Source organism: Anser cygnoides, chromosome 1 (assembly GCF_040182565.1).
Source record: "Anser cygnoides isolate HZ-2024a breed goose chromosome 1, Taihu_goose_T2T_genome, whole genome shotgun sequence".
NCBI classification, from domain to species: domain Eukaryota; kingdom Metazoa; phylum Chordata; class Aves; order Anseriformes; family Anatidae; genus Anser; species Anser cygnoides.
In genome coordinates, this window is record NC_089873.1 from 3677001 (window position 1) to 3698110 (window position 21110).

The 21110-nt window shown below is 43.1% G+C and overlaps 1 protein-coding gene across 3 annotated transcripts in view; it reads right to left on the minus strand.

Annotated features, from left to right (window-relative positions):
* Positions 1 to 21110, minus strand: part of MKLN1 (muskelin 1) — a 94236-nt gene that overhangs the window by 46412 nt on the left and 26714 nt on the right. For 2 of the 3 annotated variants that reach the window (XM_067001431.1, XM_067001401.1), the window contains exons 5-8: positions 18744 to 18853; positions 14687 to 14879; positions 7192 to 7269; positions 5917 to 5982 (exon numbers count right to left, since the gene is read on the minus strand). In XM_067001431.1, coding sequence (XP_066857532.1) covers positions 5917 to 5982; positions 7192 to 7269; positions 14687 to 14879; positions 18744 to 18853 — 447 coding nt within the window. Of the gene's footprint in view, positions 1 to 5916; positions 5983 to 7191; positions 7270 to 14686; positions 14883 to 18743; positions 18854 to 21110 lie in introns of those variants that run through there. The other variant, XM_048062481.2, reaches the window with a different exon arrangement.

Below are 21110 nucleotides of genomic sequence, written 5' to 3' on the forward strand. Positions count from 1 at the left end.
GTTCTCCTCCAGCATCTTAGCCTTATCTCCTGCACATTCCTTGTTGAGCAAAAATCCAACACTTTGAATTAAATACGTTCGATGAAAATTTTTCAACTGCTTGTTCAGTCAGAAATGTTTCTGGAGTGTCTGAATTCTTCCCTTTCCTTACTCCCCAAAAGACTGGAAGGTACTGGAGCAATCCTCAAAATATCAGAGAAAATAATTAACGTATTTCCTGATGGCCTCTCTGCAAGTTCCATTCTTCAGAAGAGTACATTATGAAGCCTTCTTCAATCCCTGTTAAATCCCCAAAACCCTGGGGAAGCTTCAGTTGAGGCCAAGGCCGGCTTTTCCAACTTCTCTTGACTCCGTCTTCACTGCATGGTGAAATCCTTGGTGGGATTCTGGCACAGCAAGTCTTCCTACCAGGATGTAACACGGCAAATTGCTAACATCAGGCTGGTGAAAGACGTTTGGTCTACTGCAGCATCCCTGTTTCATCAGGGCAATGAACGCACTACCACCCTGGTGATTCTTTAACTAAACAATTTGGTCAAATGGTATTTCCATGTGCCTGCTAGAACAGTCCTCCACAGGTTCAAAATTATTTCATATGCGAAGACCCCTGGGAGTCACCTAGTTCAAGAGTCCTCTCCCCAACCCCTCAGAGTAGAACAGGATGTGCAGGGACATATTCAGCTATGCTCCAAGGATGATATTTCAGAATATCTGGACCCCTGCTCCAGTTACTGACCATCTTCATTATGATATTTTTTTTTTGGTAGTATCTAACTGGAATTTCCCTTGCTGCAATTTCTGTATGCTGCCCCTCATCCTATTCCTGCACACCCCCAAAATGAACGTCCATCTTCTCCACACACTTCCACCAGCTAGTTGAAGACAAGTAAGTTCTCCCCTGAGCCTTTTCTTCCACAAGCAGAACCAAACCAGCTCCCCGAGCATCTCCTCGTACACCAGGTGCTCCAGCCCCAACCATCCTTTCACTGGACTGAGTTTCTGGAGGCCACCACCTTTATTGTACCACAGCACTCCATAGGCAGCCACACAAGTACCACGTAGAGGGACATCATCGTGCCCCAACCTGCTGGTCCTGCTTCTGCTAAGCCTCCCACAGAAGGTTGGCCTTCATCGCCACAAGGACACCCTGCAGATTGGCATTCAGCTGTCTACAGCCCTGAAAAGCTGCTCGCCACCCAGTCGTTACATCCCAGCTTCAGGATTCTGTATTTACCTTGGCTGAACCTCCTATGGCTTCTGTCAGCTCTCTCCTCCAGCCCCCCTGATTACAGTCCCGTCCTCCAGTTTATCAGCTGCTCCCTCCATGGTTTGCTGTCACCCCAAACTTGCCGAGGGTGCCCTTGAGAATCAGCGTTCCTAGGTCTGGAGGAGGACTTGTCTCAGGAAAGCTGTGTGCAAGGCACCTGAAAAGCCTTCCACTAAAGGATGGCACCTCCTGCAGTAAGCACAGCTTTAGATATCTGCAAGCTGCGCTTGTCGTAAGGGAGCACTCAGAGCACAAGTGCACCACTTGGAACGGGTTGCCCAGGGAGGTGGTGGAGTCATTGTCCCTGGGGGTGTTCAAGGAAAGGTTGGATGTGGTGCTTAGGGACATGGTTTAGTGGGTGATATTGGTGGTAGGCTGATGGTTGGACCAGATGATCTTGAAGGTCTTTTCCAACCTTAATGATTCCGTGATTCTATCACACCATTCAGTTTCTGAATTGCTGTTCAGTGCAGATGGTGGCCAGATGCATTTTTTTCAGGCTCAGGCTGGTCTGGGTAGGCATACAACGCAGACAAAGTCTTCTCAAACGCAAAAGCCCCATGAAGTTGAGTAACCTCCAGGATGCAGCAGCTGTTTGTGTTTCAGAGCTTAGAAGCCATCTGTGTTTTGTTTCAGAGATCTCTTCATCTTGTACACAAGTCCTGTCTTTAAATAAAATATCTTATGGATAGCAGTGTTTTCCTCAGGCAAAACAGCATCTTTTCTCATGTCTGCTGCTTTCACTTCATCTTTTTCATCTCTCCGTGCTTCTTTTGGGCCAGTCTCACCATCTCCACGTAGACCATGAGCATACCGTGCCCACCGTTTTCAATCTCCCACTGTTCCCAGCCTACAGATTTCTTTTCACTTATCTAACACAATGAAGCGAGCAGAATTCCTCACAAAGGGAAAGGGGAAATAATGTACATCTGAAATCACAAATTAGTTTCACTTCAGAGACTGAACAGAGGTAGCACAAACACTGATAAAGATCGCTTCACTAATATTTTCCTTCAGAAAATGTTTCAGTTGCCATAGCTAGGAGAAATGCAGACCAAAATCATACTGGTTGCTTAGCTATTACTTCTAACAGGCTAGTCAGAAAACATACGGAGGCTTTATCTAAATGAAATAAAGATGAACCTTGGAAAAAATTAGAATATATCATGGAAGAGTCTCTTAAATAGAACAACTTTCGTACTAGTTTATTTTCTTCTCAAATCCTAAAGACATCATTCTGCTACCCAAACAAATTACATGGCCTTAGGGACTACACTATCATTCATATAAAATTATACTTGCTCTACAAGAGAGGAGGAAAAAATCCACTTTACCTATGGAATTATAAACCAGACATCCAAAATCCAGTATAGATATTCCTCTAAAATACGGACGGTATTCCTTAAAGCCTGAATGGGGCAGCCTGCTTACCCATTCCCACCTTCTTCCAGAGTCAGGCTTGGCATTTCATAACACATCATATCTGAACTACAGAAAGGCCTGAGGGGGCATAATCAGTGTTGTGATAATCAAGGTACAGTGCTAGACAGACACCTAGACCTTTTTCCAAAACTGCATTCGGGCAATCATCCTATCAGCACTTAATGCATCTGTAAAGCACTGTGCTATACAAGCCTGCCCTTTAGTGCTTGGGTATTTCACCAGGACCTACATAAATTGGAGGTTTTCATGACAGACATCCAGCTCACTTAACACAGAACGCCCCTGTGCAGCTTCAGGGTTGTTTTCGCTTTTGGTGTTTTGGGGATGCTTTTTTGTTTAGGGCTGTGACTACCTTAACACCTCTCCTTCCTCGTAAAAGAGTGCAGGAAACTCCCCAGCCTCCTATAGAGAGCTACACGAGGCATGTGCTTTGCAGGCAAAGCAGAAGCATAAATCTTCTGCTTTCATTTACAGCCTAGAGCCTTAATGTACACACCAGCGGTTTCCAACTGTAACTAGGAATGCCTCTTTGTAAACGTTTCTCTATAGGCATACCAAGAACAACTTCCTAATTCCGCCACCCAGGGTCATTCCAGTCTGAGCGCTAATACAAACAAAAGCCTGGAAAAAATTGTGAGAATTAACGATTACCACATTTTTGACATGGGACAATAACAAGCTGCAGTCTCAGTTCCGCATCCGAAAATGCCTGTGCCCTCGTTTCCATATGCTACGGAGGTTTTTCAAAGCACAAAGAACACTGTGCTTATTCCAAGACAGCTGCAGCAAGTATTAAGTGCGCGAACATCAGACAGAAGGGAGCTACACCACCACAAGTCACTGTTTGCCAGCAGAGATGCCGTAACTGCTCTTTTAGTTGCTTTCAGCCTCCCCTAACTGGAAGATAAGACATGCTAAAAGGCACTTTAGGCGAAGTTCACTTATTTTCTGCCTGAAACTTAGAGCATAAACAAGAGCTCACGGTGACTCAACTGGCTATCAGTAACTCGAGATGTAACTCGACTACTTACAAGCCCATATCCCTATCCTGACACTAACACGTGCATCCAGCAGGCTCGGTACTATACAAAACTTAATAAAAATAAACGTTTGTTATTGTAATCAGTAGCAACTGGCTAATATCTCCTTGAGGTTAATCAAAAAGCAGAACCTTCTGCAGTTATATCCAGAGCTACAGCAGGGCTTGACATTGGAGATTAAAGTTTGCTTCCCAAGCTTGTTCTATGTGATATGAAACATCAGAACCTCCTTATGAGTCTGATTTTGTTAAGTTTGCTTCCAAAAGATTAAAGTTGAGGAAAGCAGTCATTTTTGAAAGGACTTCCCCAACCTAATGAGGAATGCAAAGTGAACTACTCCTTCACCTCCCAAAAACCTCAGAATACAGCTCAACAAGCATGTGGGTAAGGAAGGGACGATGTCTTTGAGTGTGCTGCTGCTCCTTTTTCCATCAATACTAGATTTGCTCAAGACTGGCCAGGGAGACCAGCTCCAGTCTGCAAAACACATCCTGACATAGCTGGCCAAATTCCCACAGTCTCGTTAAACGCTACCTACGTTCAAAAGGAAAACTCAAGCAGTCAGCAGCAGCTGGGTTTAAGAATACACACAGCACCAAGAACTTCCCCTGGCCTGTCCGTAAGCTGAATTACATGGCAAACCTTTTAATTTCAATAACGTATGAGCTTCTACAAGCCTCAATGGGCCTGGAAGCAAAACTAAGGGCAACCTCCCAAATATCCCACTGCGAAACTATCTGAAGGAAGGTATTCTGCCCCCACTGGAGAGAGCTGCAGCAGGAGAGGACTGAAATCCAGTTCTCGTGCACTGGGACTCCTTCTGCACATGCTCTCCAGCCAGTTTTAAGTCAAAAAAAAATCAATTATCCATGTTTTTTACTGCCTTATGACAGCAGAGTGAAAATCTAAGTCTAAAGCAGAGATGATATGCTTGCTAAGACTTAAACCAATATGAAATGAAGGCTCACACTACCACAGCTTTCTTTCTTTCAGCAGGTCTAAAGGACTGCCTGCCCCTTGCCAAGTTCACATGCCTCGTCTTACTTCGGCACGCCTGTCAAACAGCCGCTGCTACTTATTCACCAGGACCACTAGGGAGCGTTCACAGCTTCTTTTGCAGGCAAACACCAGCAATCCTCCAGCAGCATTTTATTCTAATGAATCTCTTCCACCGAAAAAAAAGTTTGCTTTCATATACAAAACAACTCGAATGCTTTCTCTAGCCCGGTAACTACATCCTGAGTAAAAGCCAAAGACTGCAGCTACTGCTGCATTTTTGCTTGTTCACTATGACTTAGCAAATTACTCCTGAAGGTACTGTTCTGTCACATGCTTCAGTCCCTTTCCATATGACCACAACAGATACGGCCACAGTAGTGCTTGTGCCAACTCCCCCAATGACACCTCTTTGCTACTGATGACCCTGATCTTATTTCTCCTTACCTAAGGAAACTTGTATTACTCGTACAAATCCTCTGCTTAGAAAAGATGCAAGCAGGGATGCATAATTGAAAGGTTACTTTAGTAAAGAATAACGTACCCCAAAATATGATTAAATAAAAGCAAGACAAAGCTATGGAAAATTATGGAATATAATATCAGCAGAATTGTTACCCATATCCCCCTTTCTTCTCTTTGTGGGCTCTTTGAAACAGAGGCTGAACCATTCTTTAAACCGCTATAGAAAGCATTGCCATAAAAAGCATCAAATAATATCTATTTAAATGGAGTTTCTTGCACAAAAATAGCTGAAGGTAGAAGCCACTCTAACCAAAACAGAATGAATGTTTCAACACATCAGTTCTATTGCTTGAGTGCTATTCCAAAGCACACAATATGTAATAGATAAGGGAAATAATCATCCCTGATTTCTTTTCTCTTGTCTAAGCATCTGCTCAAAAAGGAGAGGAAGAACAACAAAAATTAAAACCAATTGTTCTTGGTTTCTTAGTGAAACAGGCCTAAAGGAGAACGAGCAGGGAGAAGTGGGTGGGAAAAGCAGCTGGAGTAGAAAAGAAAGCACAGTATTTAATGTAACTATTAAAAAGTGCAATTTCACCTCAGAAATTTAAATTAAGACATTCCCTGAAGAACACATTTGCACACTTATCTGAAAAATATCTCATTAAGTAATTAAGTCGGTTAAGAAACCCAGCAACTACTCACCGGTCTGAACATCTATAACCATCTGATGGCCTCCTCTCATCCCTGGTCGGCTGTCTTCCCCATCACCTTGTAAAAAAAAAAAAAAAAAAAAAAGGAAGGAGAGAGTGTTGGTCCATAATAAGACTCTAAATGAAAAATATACAGCTTAATATATAATAACTTCAGTACTATAAAAAAGCAGAGCAATTTAACAACTTGCCATTCCTTAAGCATTAACAAAGTTTTCTCCAGGTAGTATTCTTCCGTGCAATATAAATATATACAGTTTGGCATATATTAGAGAGAGCTACATTGAATACAGTGCCCTACTGCAATTCTGCGAGCCTTGCATAGGAGCTCGGGAGCTCCTGAAGCATGCAGGTCCCCACAACTGAGGCCTGAGCTCTCTCTGAAGCTCTTCAGTGCTGGGGACACAGAATCTTTTGCTCCCCTTTCTTCTCTCACCCAAAGCCGCCTGAAGGCAGACGAGTGAGAACAGATACTCAAATGACACGGCCCCGTACCCAAGGGATAGAAGCAAAGAGCTAATGGTACGGATACAGAAGAGTTGTTAGCTTTGCACCAATTATTTATTCTCACATAAGGGAATTCCAACCGTCCAATTAAAGCAGCTTCCCAAGCACTTCAGATTTCTTAAACATTCAGGACAGGCATCACCCCTGGGAAGCAACATTAGAAAGACAACCGGCATTCTGCTGGAAGAGAAATCTACTTGTTCTCATAGATAACCCTTCCCAAGAGGTTTGGGTATGGGCCTCCACGTTTGGTGACTGTCACTTCGAATACTAAGGTTGATATATGACAGTGATTTTTGTACTTTGTAGTCAAGGTTGCTGTTACGAGACTTTTCAAGGCAGAGAACACCAGAGATAAACCTGAACTGAAGAATTTACTGCACAATAGGCAAAGATTTCAAAAGATGTCTCAAATTTAAAATACTCCATGTTAAGATAAAGCATTTATTTACCACTCTTAGCTGTATGTTGCCCTTTAAGATGACTCCATGCATTAAATCCTGCCACACAGCTAACTGTTCTTATGCTTAACCTACATTCTGAGTTTCGTTTTTGAACCGATTAGCTATCCTTAAAGTTACAGCTAGTGTTCCTGTTGCGTTCCTTGCTCAGCCTGAGTCCAGGCTGCATTTCACCGACTTTATAAATGGCAATTTTTCCCCTGAACAGCTGTCCGACAGGAGGCTTTCTTGCTCTGTATCCAAAAAGGAACACGACAGAACTAGCAGTATGAAGGTTATATCTTAAGAAATATCCTTACCTTTGGTGCTTTTGGGGATAATCTGCCCCCAGCGAGGTTTGTATTCCTGTTGACTGATATACTGATTGAATAAACCATCTGCAAAACAAAATTTCTGCTGTATAAAACATTCATACTTCCATTATAGAAAAAAAATCGCTTTTAAAGCAGGTTATTTCAGCCATACTCAATCCAGTATGCTTCTCCAGTCTTCATTTTAAATAAATTCTCTATAGACATCATTTAGTTTGTTAAACTCAATAATGAACTAAATGTGTAAGCACTATAATAAAAAGAATACATATTACTAGATCAATCAAGAATTACCCTGTTTGCCTGTCAGGTGATGCCAATTATCCATAAATCTCCAGTGTGGTGTATTTAATTTAGATTAGAATCCCACCCCCACACTTAAGGGAAAGAGAAGTTGCCAGTGCACGTAAAATTCAACCTTTTTAGTACACGTTAAGTTGAAACTAGGTGAGGCACTATCTCTGGAGCTTCATCCAAGAAGAAAAGGGAAGAAAAGCAGATTGTTTAAATGCTACAACACGGGACAACCAAGCAGTGGATGAAAAACAAAATATTAGTTTACATTCTTTTCAGAGACTTAAGCAATTAAACCGAAGCAACATTAGGTCACTGGCCAGATATGCCAACTGCAGCATTTATGTAAGAAGCATTAATTGCAGCACTCTATCCACGTTCCCCATGTGCCTTCCTCTCCCTCTGTACACCTACCACACATTTTTTTCCAGCATCCCGAGGTCAGTTCTTAATTCTGATCTGTGTATGTCAGTCTACTACAGAAATGTTTAGTTTTTCGAAGAGGGGATACACAACACCCACGTTCTCCAGGACTGCCCTTCAGTCTGGAAAGAGCTTAGCAGGAGTTTGGGGAACCTGTTGGTATCAGCCTTGAGATGACTCCAGTAAGACAGACTTCCTAACTTTCTGCACGTATAACAAACTGTTAGACTCCTAACGGCCAGTCCCTCGATCGCAGCTTTCCTCGAGCAGTCGCTTGCCTACATCCCACCGTATCAAGACACGAGCTCTTTATAAATGCACTATAAACACTTGCCATACAGTACCCAAAAAAAAAAATAAAAAAGAGTGACTTCAGACAGCCAGTTTTACACCGGTATGCTACGGTAACTAACACAGGCAAGTTCGGGACTCCAATGACAGATTTGCACAGCTTTGTAGTAAAACAGCACACTGCACATCGGCTGCTCGCTCAGATGTAGGATGGGTTCAGAAGCCCTAAAGCACGTAATACCTAAGAGATTCGCAATTCAGCAGGATGGGACCCAGCAAATTAGCTCAGGAATCACTTGTACATTCCACAAAAAAAGAATCACAGAATCACACAATTCTGTGGTTCTGTGAAGAAATGGAAAATGAAGAAAGGAAAAATGAAATTATTTAGTTGTATATGATAGGTATCAGTTCTTCCAACCCCAGTAATTGTGGCTTGAGGTAAGAATGGAACAGATCACGAATGCCTCCATTTATTTACACAAAATCCCTTGGTAAGCACACAGATGAAGAAAGAAAATTCCTTAGTGCACTCGTACCTATTTATTTACAAAAAGGTAAGAATCTTTTCCAAGCATGACACAACATTCAGAGAATGTTTTAAAGCATTTCCTGCTATCCTGTAGTTTGTCATGATGGTTATTCATGATGGTTATAGGTGTTTGGGTCCCTGCCCGTGGCGGGGTTGTGGAATTGGACGATTTTTAAGGTCCCTTCTATTCTATGATTCTATGACTGAAATCCAGGTTTTAATTAAAACCCAAGCCAGCAAGGATTTCCTGGGAGAAGATGAATACTCTATTTAAAGACCATCTACTAGCAAAGTAAAGGCACTCAGGAGCTCCTGAAAGGTATTGAATTCGGTCTCAAAATACAAAAGTGCTTTCAACTTTCATCAACTCAGCTCTGCAAGTTGTTCAGATCCAATACGCTGTGAAAGCAGGGCAGATTTACTTTCACCTGTCTTACAGCCAAAAACAGCAGCTCTCTCCTAGCATTAGGTAATTGAGGAAAGCCAAAAGTTTGCTCAGCATATGTAGAAGGGCTTGTTTTGCTTTTAAGACTAGGGCTCTTACTCCAACTTCTTCAGGACTTGCAAAGCTGGGACAGGACTTGAGAGGCTTGAAACTTGAGGTTTCATGAGTTCTGATTCACGAGAGCCAACTTCCAACAGAACAAATGTATGCACTGTAAGAAACCCCATACTGACTCAGATTTTTCTAGCCACAAACCTAGATAGAAATTCAGCCTTTTGGTTATCATTAGCGTTGGGTCTTCAAGACAGAACGCAAGGCTGTAATCATCCCCACGGCAGCCAATGGATAATTGGACATAAATAGCTCAAGAGGATGAATTACACCACACAGGATCCGAAAGGGTGATTTAACCTCTCTCCCATGCTCAACACCCACAGGCTGCACTTGTCAAGATATGACACTTCTCCCCTACTGTGCCTTCAGCCTCTTTTAATAATGCTTCTTGTCTTCCATGGGACGTTGGTTTGGAAACACTCCAGCTTGCTTCCCAGAAATGTTTCTTTCTGCTGGGAGCAGTTCCACGTTCATTCCACTTGCACCGCAAACCAGAGGCAGCTTGTTTTGGAAGCTGAATCACCACCTGTCCAACACCACAGGGAAAAAAAAAGGAGGATTTCTAGGTGGATTTTGTGTCTGATGCCAGACCTGTTCGAGTGCACTCCTTCTGTTTCTTGCCAGGATAGCAGTGCTGACCAAAAAGTCTCCAAAGCTTCTGCAAGGCACTGAAGATCAGAACTAGGCCTGCTCATGTCTGTCAGCTGTTTCCAATGAATCGGTAGTTTAAAATAAATTTCAAGTCCACTGTAGAAAACGTGGTAAGCTCCGGTCTTTAAAGGAAGTTACTTCCTTAGCCTCTGAGGTCTCTCATTTCAATGTCCATGTTTACTCTGTAAAATTGCAGCCAGACAGAACTTTTATTTTGTACTATTTTCAAACACTTCGCACCAAGTTGTGACGCATTTTGCTTGTAACAACACGAAGTTCACAATAGTTAGGGCCTAGTAAATTCCACCTCCCTGATAAACGAAGGTTTTATTTTGTCAGCCAATTACACGTTACCTAGAAAGGAACAAAGCAAACATCGCAGACAAAAATATTTGACTTGGTGAAGCTGATCTAGAACAGGTAAAAGTTGTATTAGGTTTCACTTCAGACAACACACGCCTCTAGAGAGGGTTACTGAATTCTCTTCACTTTACGGCTAATGGCATGAAAAACTTCAGAGTAACATTTAGCCCACGACTTCTGGGTTTGGTGTTTTCTGTTTATTTGTTTTGTTGATGCTTCCAAACAAAATCTGAAGCAGAAAACAAAGAGGATGCCAGGTGAGAGTCTAGCCTCTAGGTAACTTCCACAAGACGTGGGCTTCGGATCCCTAGCAAGCTTCTCCCCTCCAGTACGATAAAGCAGCAAACCAGCGTCTATACTTTCTCAGACGTGAATCCAAAAGTATTTGAAGGTAAAATTAAAGTGTCAATGTCAACAGCTTCCAGGAGAATACAGCTGTTCCCGTTCATCCCAAGTCTGGGGAGACATTTGAGCCTGCAGGCTGTACCTCACGTCTCCTGGTTCATCGCTCTATCTGTTGAGAAGTCAGCCCCATACGCATCTCTCATGTGGACATGAAAACTGCCAGAAAGAACACCTCGGTCCCTGGAATACTAATAGGCAGCAAACCTAGCCGATCTTCAATCCATTTCAGGCAGCTTTCTGTGTTTACAGTAGTTGCAAACAGTCCACCAAGTAATTTGCACGCCTCATGCTCTCTGTAGGAATATTAAGCAGATTTTTTTTCCTTCAATAATATAGGCTGCTTGAAAGCTATAGGAATGAATCCAAATTTTAAGCATTTGAACCAAGTCTGTGAACCAGCTGAGGTTTAGGGAACCTTTTTATTTTTGAGAGGAAGTCAGGCAGCTGCCAGAGTTTCCATTTGCCCATTTTCTAAGTGTAATGCACAAGTCAAAAGAATCTGCGGGAAAAGTGTGGCTGCCTGCCACTGAGCTCTCAAAAGAAATCATCTGGTGACGTGAGGTGGAAGACAGCGTTCATCATTAGCAATGCAAAAGAACAAGAGTTTAGCTCTGCTAGCACTAATTCTTGACCACCTACACTTTTTCTACATGACTAAGCCTATGGAAATAGCCTGCAAGAGATGCATCACTTCTCACTTCTTAAATACCTACCACAGCAAATATCAGCCTCTACGATCGGGATTTTAGACTGCATGGAGCAAGCGGCACCTCTGTCAACCTCACGGCACTGCTGTTTGTTCCTTTAAGGCTACGAGCTCTCAGAACAGCGGGAGGTCAGGAGTTCACATATTCATGTCCAGCCTGTTACAGAACAGTTTGCTCTTCGAACCATTTCAGGGATAATTTAAGGATCTGTGTACCTCAATTAACTCTACACTTGAACTCCACTGCACTCGCCATACGCAGGACTAAAGTTAACCTGCTTTTATTTGAGAGAACACCGCACCGGAGAGGAGTTCAGCCATAAGAACACCCCACAACCTCCAGATTCAGCTGCAAGCTCCTGAGATTTCACAACGAAGCTGCTAAAAAAAAAAAGGCAAAACGCTGGGTGCAGACGAGGTTCTTTCAAACTGAAGAGCTTCAGAGATGTGCAGGACGGAGCAAGGACAGGTAACCATGGAGGGCCACAGGGAGCAGATGGCAGCGATGCTGTAGGAGAAAGAGCTGAAAGACTGATAACATCTATTCCCATCCTACCAAAAAGAAGAAGGACCCAGCTGTTAGGTACCAAATACATCCAGTTACTTGACTTAAAGTCATTTAAAGTCATCTGGTACAACTCTGGACAAACTCTTTCAGCCGCAGTTTCAGTTTTTTTTGTGGCAAACAGAGGGGTTTTCCTACCCCTCTCCCCCATCCTAGCTGGATCAGCTCCCTGACCTGGTTCGCCACGTGGCAGCACGAGCACCAGTGCCAGGGGACACGCTGTCCCGAGCAGGGGCTGGATTGACCCAGTTAGGCAAAGTTCTGTCAGCTTACAGCATAAACGGGATGCAGCCTCGGTGTCTCGGGATAGATAGCACTTCTCTCCAAAGGGTGCTTGCTAGGAGGTGATAGAGCTTTAAATGGGTACAAAAGCTGAAGACAGCAAAAAGAATCGCAAAAGGATGAGGGAAGGAAGGTTAATGTATTCAAAGTCAAGCAAAATCATTAAGGATAAACAACAGAGCAATGGGAGATGCACACACTGACATCTAACTTCAGCCAGCCCGGTGCTAGATTAAAAGAAAGCAATATAAATATGCCTGTGCATATTATTCTGTCGCTCAAAAACAGTGAGGAAACTTAACCGTGCTACTTGAAGACTCTCCTACTAAGTTATCCACAGCCTGTTACCAAAAACACTTGCTTCTGTACTTGCTGGGACAAAAAAAGGACTGACAAAACAAACTACAGCATTTCTCTAGGTTGCTTAAGAGATGCAGAGCTCTCCAACCTCCAAAAAGGGACATGATTACAGGAACCAGGATTATTCACATCAAATCTGACAAGGAGAAAGTGTCCATCTGCCAGCCAGTGCAACACAAGACAGACTCTTCTACCAGGCACGTCTACTGCCAGTACTTCCACACCTGGAAAAGCTGAGCACTGCAGACAGCAACCCCGCTCTCAACGAACCAGGGAGACACAGAAGCACCACCTCCATGCAAGCCCTAGGGGAAAACTGCTGGAGGGAATAAATGCAGTATGCTACGTGTTCGGTAGTGAAAGAAATTAACATCTGACAGACAGCACAGAAAACAAAGCCACAAACATTCGATTCATTAGTGCCCGTGGAAAAAAAGAAGTCAATTTTTGAGGGACCTAATTCAGCACATTCTAGATCTCTAGTGAAATTCCATTCAAGAAATAGTTTCTACTACAGCCTGCGATGAAGTGGAAAGAGGACAGCCTCTAGGCACTGATGAGATTAAGCCGCCAAGGCAGCAGACTAATGCGTTGGCAAAACCATCCCCGTTAGCATATAGCACCCCTCTGGCTCTCAGCAGATCCTGCCTCAATTCGGTGGGCTCATCGGCTGCCCCTGACGCTCGTGTGCCTAACAAAACAGCAGCCAGCCGCAGCTCCCTGCTGATTTCTCCTCCTACAACCCTAGCGTGCCCTTAGACTCGGGAGAAAACTGCTGGTTGCAAAATGCCCCTGCATTGCAGGAAGCTGTTTATGCTCCCTTCCCAGCCAACAACACTACATAGTCTCAGGAGGGCAAGCAGCACTCAGAAGGACGGGGACGAATGCAGTCTCAATGCTTGCAGCTGCTCAGCGAGCTCAGCACAGGGCAGAGCTGAGCTGTTTTGCTTCTACGGTTGAGAAACCTTGAGCCAAAACTCACAGAAAGTCACTAGCTGCAGTTTTTGACAACCTGTTGCAAGAAACTCCTTAACACCATGCTCCATTGAACGGCTTCCTCGCGAAAAGATTGTGGTTTTCATGGAAGACAGACCTTGATTTTAAAGCTATCATTTCTATCACATCTCAAGAACCGCTTGCAACTTCAGTGGTACAAAACGCACTGAGGTAGCCAGGCAGGCATACTGCCATCTATCCAAGAGAGATTCCGAAATGATTGATTAACCTGGAATTTAAAAAGAAAAACACAGAACAAACCTCTGGTGCCAGACACCCATTAAATTAGTGCACTAAGTCCATAAGTCCGTAGGCACAAGGATCTCTCATGCCAGCACAGATTTCCCAGGAATAGCAATTGCACGTCATCAAAAAGCTCAACACCCGCAGGCATGAGGACCTCTGTTTATCCAGCTGCAATCCAAATGCTGCACTGGCCTTTGGAAACACCTCACCGCAGTAGCTCAATTCGTGCATCCCGTTCCATCAACGGAAAGTAAATCTCACCCATCTTAGGCGTTGAAAGCCGTTTACACGCAGTGCTTCTGAGATGAAAGGTTCCAAGTAAAAAAATTAATAGTAAACCAGTAAGCGAAGTCAGCCTCTTCCACTCACCATGACTCCTAAACTCTCCTCCAGGGAGCATTGTCCCCATAGACAGAGTTCTCAAATACAAGTTCTGCTGAAATTCCAACCAGGTGGAAAGCCCTGACTAGAGATCACGATGCGGATCATTGCTGAGAACACTTTTCTGATAGCTATACCCACCTTCAGCTTGCCAGCCACTTACATGCAGAACCTATCTTCACCCATTAAGTGCACCACGTTGCCATTTCAAGGGGAAAGAGAGGTTCAAAAGTAACAGAGAGAAGTGATTCCGTAATTTTTAGCCTACATCATGCACATACAAGTCCAGAAGTGGATAGGACACCACACGCTAAATATGAATAGAACATGGACTAGACAATCCCACTGCTGTGTACGTTAACATTTAAAGCAGTAACATTTTAATGCCTTTTTTTAATTAATATACCCGACTGCCTCCGCTTCCCTTACCATTCACAGCTTTTTCTATCAGTTCTTCACAAGCATCGAAGTCTCCCTTCAACACCAGCTTGTCATGCAGGTCTGTCAACATGGGGTGCTCCAGAGCAATCTTGGTTTTCTTCTGCAGCGACTCAAAAGCTTCGGTGTAGTTGTGCTGACGGAAATGCTTTAGGCAAAGGCGAATGGCTTCCTGTTCACGGTACTACTGGAACACAAGAAAACCTATGAGACATGTAGATTTGCCTTTTACTGGCACTGCTGGGGACTACCTGTGAACCTGTCTGGAGGCAGAACAGGCTCTTGCACACTGCACATAAATTGTGCGTGAGCTTACAGAGGAACTGAGCTTACAGAGGAACGCTATGTGAAAGGCATTAGAAGCTGTGCAGACATTTGCTTTCCAACAGCACAGAAATTATACAGCTTCATGCCATCCAGTTTAATAGGCACACAAGAGGAGGCTGCCCAGCGTCCCGGATCTCTGAAGCAACCATTATCTCCCCCCCCATCCGCCCGGTCCTGCTGTTTGAGGCCTCCATGACACAGAGCAGGAAAAAGCCTTCGCTATCAGTGTTACATAATTTGATTGTATGACTCTTATGTAACAAAATAATTTAGAAGAGTAAGTAGGTCACAGCTTTTCTGGAAGCAGACGAAAAAAAACACTGGAATAGAAATACTCGCGGTGACCGCTGCTCCTGCCATGGAACAGCAGAACGTATGGCTGGCCACAAAGCTCGTGAGGGTTTCGAATCCGTGACAGCAAGTATTTACACGAGGCCAAAATTTTACCTTCAAAATAGTTCCACAGGCCTTAAAGCAGAGCCCCTGCTGCTTTCATGCTACGGATCAGCCAAAGCTGTTCATTTCCCACTCGATTGTGGGAACGAGGCTAGATGGCTAGAAAAACCCTCGCTAGATCAAAAATCAATGTACGGAAATAAGAGAAAATAGTAAATTTTGTTTAAGAGCTACAGCTTGTGCAGTTAACCTACCAAATCCCCCACTGCATATTCAAAGCTGCCAACAATATGCATAAGCAACAGATTTTTATGGTAAGCAGCTCAGACCTTCAGAGCCACTTCTTTTATGCAGACCCTTCAAACCCAAGTTCCAAGGCATTAAAAAAAAATCTCAATTTCCATCTTTAACACACATCATCGAGTGCAGTCAAAAACAAATTCAACTTAAGAACCTCTAAGACCGATCAAACTACAGATAAAAGGTTTTATTCTTAAACGGAAGCCACAGCTGAAAGTTATTGTATTTAAATGAGCAGAATCCTTTGGAAACCCTAAAACTAATACCAACATTCAAAACACATTAGTGCTTCTGAAGTAATGGCTCTATAGCAAGAACCTCAAACTGAAACAGCTAAAGAGAACATGGCCATGAGCTGTATTTTTAGTTCTTAATCCATCAGTATTTCACAACTGCAAATAGCCAGAACCATGCATTTTTAGAAAATCGGTTCCCAGCCCACACGAGAAAGGCCAAGCAGACATACCAATAAAGACGCAGGACACTGGCAAAGGAATAGTAAAGCTAAAACACAGCTTTACAGCACAAATAATAATAATAATAAAAAAAAAATGTTTCTTGATTTTTTTTCCTCCTTTCTAAGAGATACCTAAGACACTGACTTTAAGCAAATGTTCACTTGAATAAGTCAAGGCCAAAAGCACGTTAGATTCTTTGCTGGGCCAAGGGAGCAAAAGGATAGCTGCACATCAGTAATAACCACTTCCACATGTTCAGCTCCTCTAGTTCAGCCATCAGACAAAATTGAGACTGTATATTTCCACTGAGCCTCTCATGATTGATAGATTTGGCTTCCAAAACATCAAATGACTGTTGGACGCAGGCTGGCCACTTGATGTAATGTAGAAGTTTGCATGTGATTGGCATCGCAGCAGTACTACAGAAGCTAAATGTAAAAATATTGTACGCAAATGGTGTCTAAAAAGTATATAAAAGGCTCCTTTTTACATGCTGTCATGCAGCTTTAAAGAGATGACAAACCAAAGAATGGCTTTGATCTGAATTTGTAAATAATTCCTTTGGTTAAAATCTTAATGAGAACATGAGACTAAGACATTCACACTGTCAAGCACACAGGTAGAATTAAAAATATTTCAATGCTCATTATCAAAAACAAAAATGACAGTCATCGCTAAACTGCCAAAGTCTGCTTGCTCCTCAGTAAAACTGGAGTAGGAAGGCTTTCAGGAGGCTGTCAGCTGAGCCAGGCTGTGAGGAGAGAGGAGTAGGGAGCCAACTGAGGAGCGTGCCTGCTGCTTTGTAGTCCTCATCTCCTGCACCTAATTCCTGTTCCTGGGGGGAGTGAAGTATGTTGTTGGTTGAAGCTCACGCCGCAAAAAGGATGGGCAACTTCGTGTAGAACCTTCTTGTCCAAGGTCTCAGACAATAGAGAATAATTATTTGATTTCCAAAATTGTCAGGCTTCGAAGAACACGCATGGTAATACCCACACTACCTCGAAGGAACGGAAGATACCTCAAAGGAACGGAAGAAGGAGCTCAATCCTGCCTTTCCCTACGTAAGGGTCAGCACATACCCTCCGACATGGCTCTGGCAACAGCGGCCTGAGGACCGTGAGAGAAGAAAACATCGGTGACACACGCTGATCACCCAAAGCTTGGCAACTCATCCAGACAGTCATGACTAAGTCCCTGCCTCGCTGCTTTAGGGCTCGCAGCTTTAGAAGAACAATGCTGGCACCCCCTCGAAGAAGCTGTCACTGCAGACACGCTGACCGTGAAATGTGTCGATTCCATGGGTTGAGAGAACAAAACAGATGTTGACATCATCATCAAAGAAAAGAAAAAAAAGTAAAAAAAAAAAAAAAAAACATAGCTTCCTAGTTGCAGCAGCTAGTCAAAAATGCTGGAGGCACCACCATTGGGAAGCAGCAGCACAGAAAACCATCAGCAGCTTCTGTCAGCTGGGCTTTTTGGAACTGGACACTGGTAATGAGCAGGCTAATGACCACAATGTCACGTTACGATTAAAGCTGCTATTGACGGCTTCTATTGTGACTGTTAGTGCTGCTTTTAAATCCTCCACGAAGTCACTTGTGATGTTGGTACAAACATTTATGAGCCAGACAGCGGGGTAAAGAACCTTGGGGCCATGCTAACAGCTCTGATACAGTCAGCAGCCTCACAGCCACCATCAGTCTTTATCCCCTTTTTGACTTTTTCGTTCTGGAAGCAGAGAGATGCTGCTCCACCACTCAGTCGTATTCAAAAGGGAAGGATGTCTTCTCTGTAACACGCCACATGACTTGCATGAATTGTTCCAGAAGATCTAGGCATTAAAAAAACAGCACCAAACTGATTTCTCATTGTGAGAGTGCGCTTCCCGCCCACAGAACAGGCGTCTGCTGTGCTCAATTAAATACAGCTTATACAAATAATGTTTAGAGCCCTTTAAACTCGCTATCCATCAAAGTGACAAATGGCATAAATCATCTCATCTCAGTCCAGCGGCGTCAGCTTTCCTCCGTTTCAGGATTTTCAAGAAAAAGACAGTAAGAGGTAAACATCAGATGTGCAAAGATCTGCAACAGGTTAAGACGCTGAAGTGGGTTTTCTTTAAACAACCTCATCCCCTGTTGCATAAAAGCTGCATATATAAACCAGAAGCCTCTAGACTTTCATACACAGCTCTGTAGAAGGACTAGTATGGTAATAAATGACTATTTAAAAGGCAACAAGAGGGAGAAATGGGATCTTTAATATTTATTTCCCTTCCACGACAAATTATTTTAATAACATTGTCCCCTTTTGACTCCACGTTTCTTCGAGTTTTCCTTGCAACATCTACCTAGCAGGTTTTTGTTTGTTTCTTTTACAGAACCTACAGACACAAGGCTCAGAGTCCAAGCCAGCCATGAGGTTTGAGCTTTAACTACGCATGTTTGTTGTTTCAATAGCAGATATTCAAGGAATGAAAAGGTCACATAATTCCAGGCCGAGAAGTTTCACAAGATTCTGAGACGACAAATCCTCAAGCAAACAGGCACCTAAAATGCAGGGCCTACCTTGCTGTACCAGTTGAGGCACGGCTGGACCACATCTGGATCATCAATGCCATTAAGTTCAACATACCAGATACTAAAATTGAAGCTAGGTCCCCAGGATAAGAGTGGAACTGGAGGAGAAAGGAAAAGGAGAAAAAGGAGGCATCAACATCAAACAAGCACTGCATTAGTCTTATCAGGCTATAAACAGTACTATTTCAACAGAAAGCTTTTGAAGGTTAAATAAGATTCAGTACTTATGACTTTACATAAGTTTAGGTTTAAGAAAGCATAGGAAAAAATCACCACGCATCACGGTAAAGCTGTCATTTAAAGCAACCTGCACTAAGCAACATTAACACAGCAGATCATGGCAAAGCAGAAGCTCGCTTTAAGCAAAAGAGCAAAAATACTATCATTTTAAACAGCTCTGAGAGGCAACAAGCTTTGACATGGATGGGAATCACGAGCATACCAGAGACAGTATTTGCTCCTCGCAGTACATTTATTTTCACATTTGTCAGCAACAATTATTTTCCCTAATGGTGAAGACAAGAAGCTTGGGTATTTTAAATTTTACAAAATTAGGAACGTCTGCAAGATGTGGAGGAGGGAAGGAGGGAAAACTGTCAGTCTCCAATTTAAAAACTGTATCTAATTTTTTTTTTTTTTTTAACTCTCAAACGTGCAGCTTTTTGGCTAATCCTGTTTCATCTGGGTATCGGACCAAACATTTAAAACACTAAGTGACCTGTGAAACACACCGCAGCCTCTCACTTAAGGCCTCTCTGTGGTAACATCCATGGTCTTGCATCGATTTATCGATTAGCCTGCAGATTAAGAGTTTGTTCTGCTTCTCAGAGCAATCGCAGCCCCCGCACTGCTTTTACGTGAGCGCTCGCTCCTTAAAACTGCAGTGAAATCAAGTGGCTTCTCTCAAACACTTTTGTTTCCTCTCTATTTGACCATAACTGATAAACAGGAAAAGATAGCATTGGAGATGAATGAGCAGTAATCAGCAGCAGCGTGGAGTCCACTACTTCCTCCCTTCCAGAGAAGCTGTTCTTCCCACGGAGAAACTGCTAGCTACCCCTCAAACCGCCACGAAACGCCATGGAGACTGCTGACTTGTTCAAATAGGGGTTTTCTGACCCACCCCCTGAGGAAATCAAAGCCAAAAGTTGTCTTAAAGCTGTTCCTGTTAAAGGTTCGGAAGTATTTACGCTTCCCCAAGATACATCCCTTATTTGCCGCAACGCGTTTGGGCACAAAGCATATTGCTCAAAAGCATGATACCCTAAATTTTAAAGGGTGTTTCTACAAACCTCTTGCTAGGGACTTGTGACGACTTCTAGGAACAGTCATCGGGAGAACAGATTTTCAGAAAAGATCTAAACAGACTCCAAATATGCGATTCTTAACTGGTTTTAAAATCAGTACGTAGGTACTTCGTATGTTAACGGCTCTCAGATCATCCCAGATAATTCCATTCTACTCGATCCTTCAGCCTTCCAGGTGAGATGCTCTCAGAGCAGCCCCTAGTAGGTTCATCTCGGTGGAGACAGGAACTGGTAGAGAAAACCAACCGAGAAAGAGAACTGGTAGAGAAAACCAAGCCTGTCTTCCATGGGACAAAGCTAAGCAAGGTATTTTATCTCAATATCATAAAATCTTACTACTTTTAACTCCAAAAGCATCAGTTTAAAGTTTTACCAGAGAGATAGGGGAACTGATGCAATAACTGATGCATGTTTTATGTGAAAAAATGCTACAATCCTTCCACAGAGACACAAAAAGGCATCAGCAGCAACTGCACAAGCCTTTCCTCGCATTCCTTGGGAGGACAGCAAACTGCCAAACACTAGAGCTCATGGACAACCCAGGGCATCCCACCTATTAGGATGACAGACCGAAAAAATACCACAAGTGTGGGCACCCCCTTTTTTCTGTCCTCAGACCGGAACGCACAGACCAAACTGAAGTTAAATCTGGTGCTCATTCAGCCATAAAGAATCCCAATCTGTTCATCAGCTCCTTGCGCTCAAACACCGAACCAAACCACAGACCACCTCAAATGGGCTGAGGCCATCGATTTCCTGACGGTGAACCTGAGGCCAATGTCGTGGTGTTGACTTTACTGGGTGGGAAAAAAATTCAAAAAAAAAAAAAAAATCAAGCTTTACCACTTTACCACCTCTTTTCAGGAAAAAAAATAAAATAAAATAAAGCAGAGGTGTCCACCTCGATTTCCTTCCAGTAGAGCCTCTGGTATAAATTCAGAGAACTTATGCCAACTTCTACCAGCTTGAATAATCAACAATTCATCAAAAATAGTGAGTTTTACATAACGATTTCTGTGGTACAGAGGAAAAAGTAGCCTAAGATGCT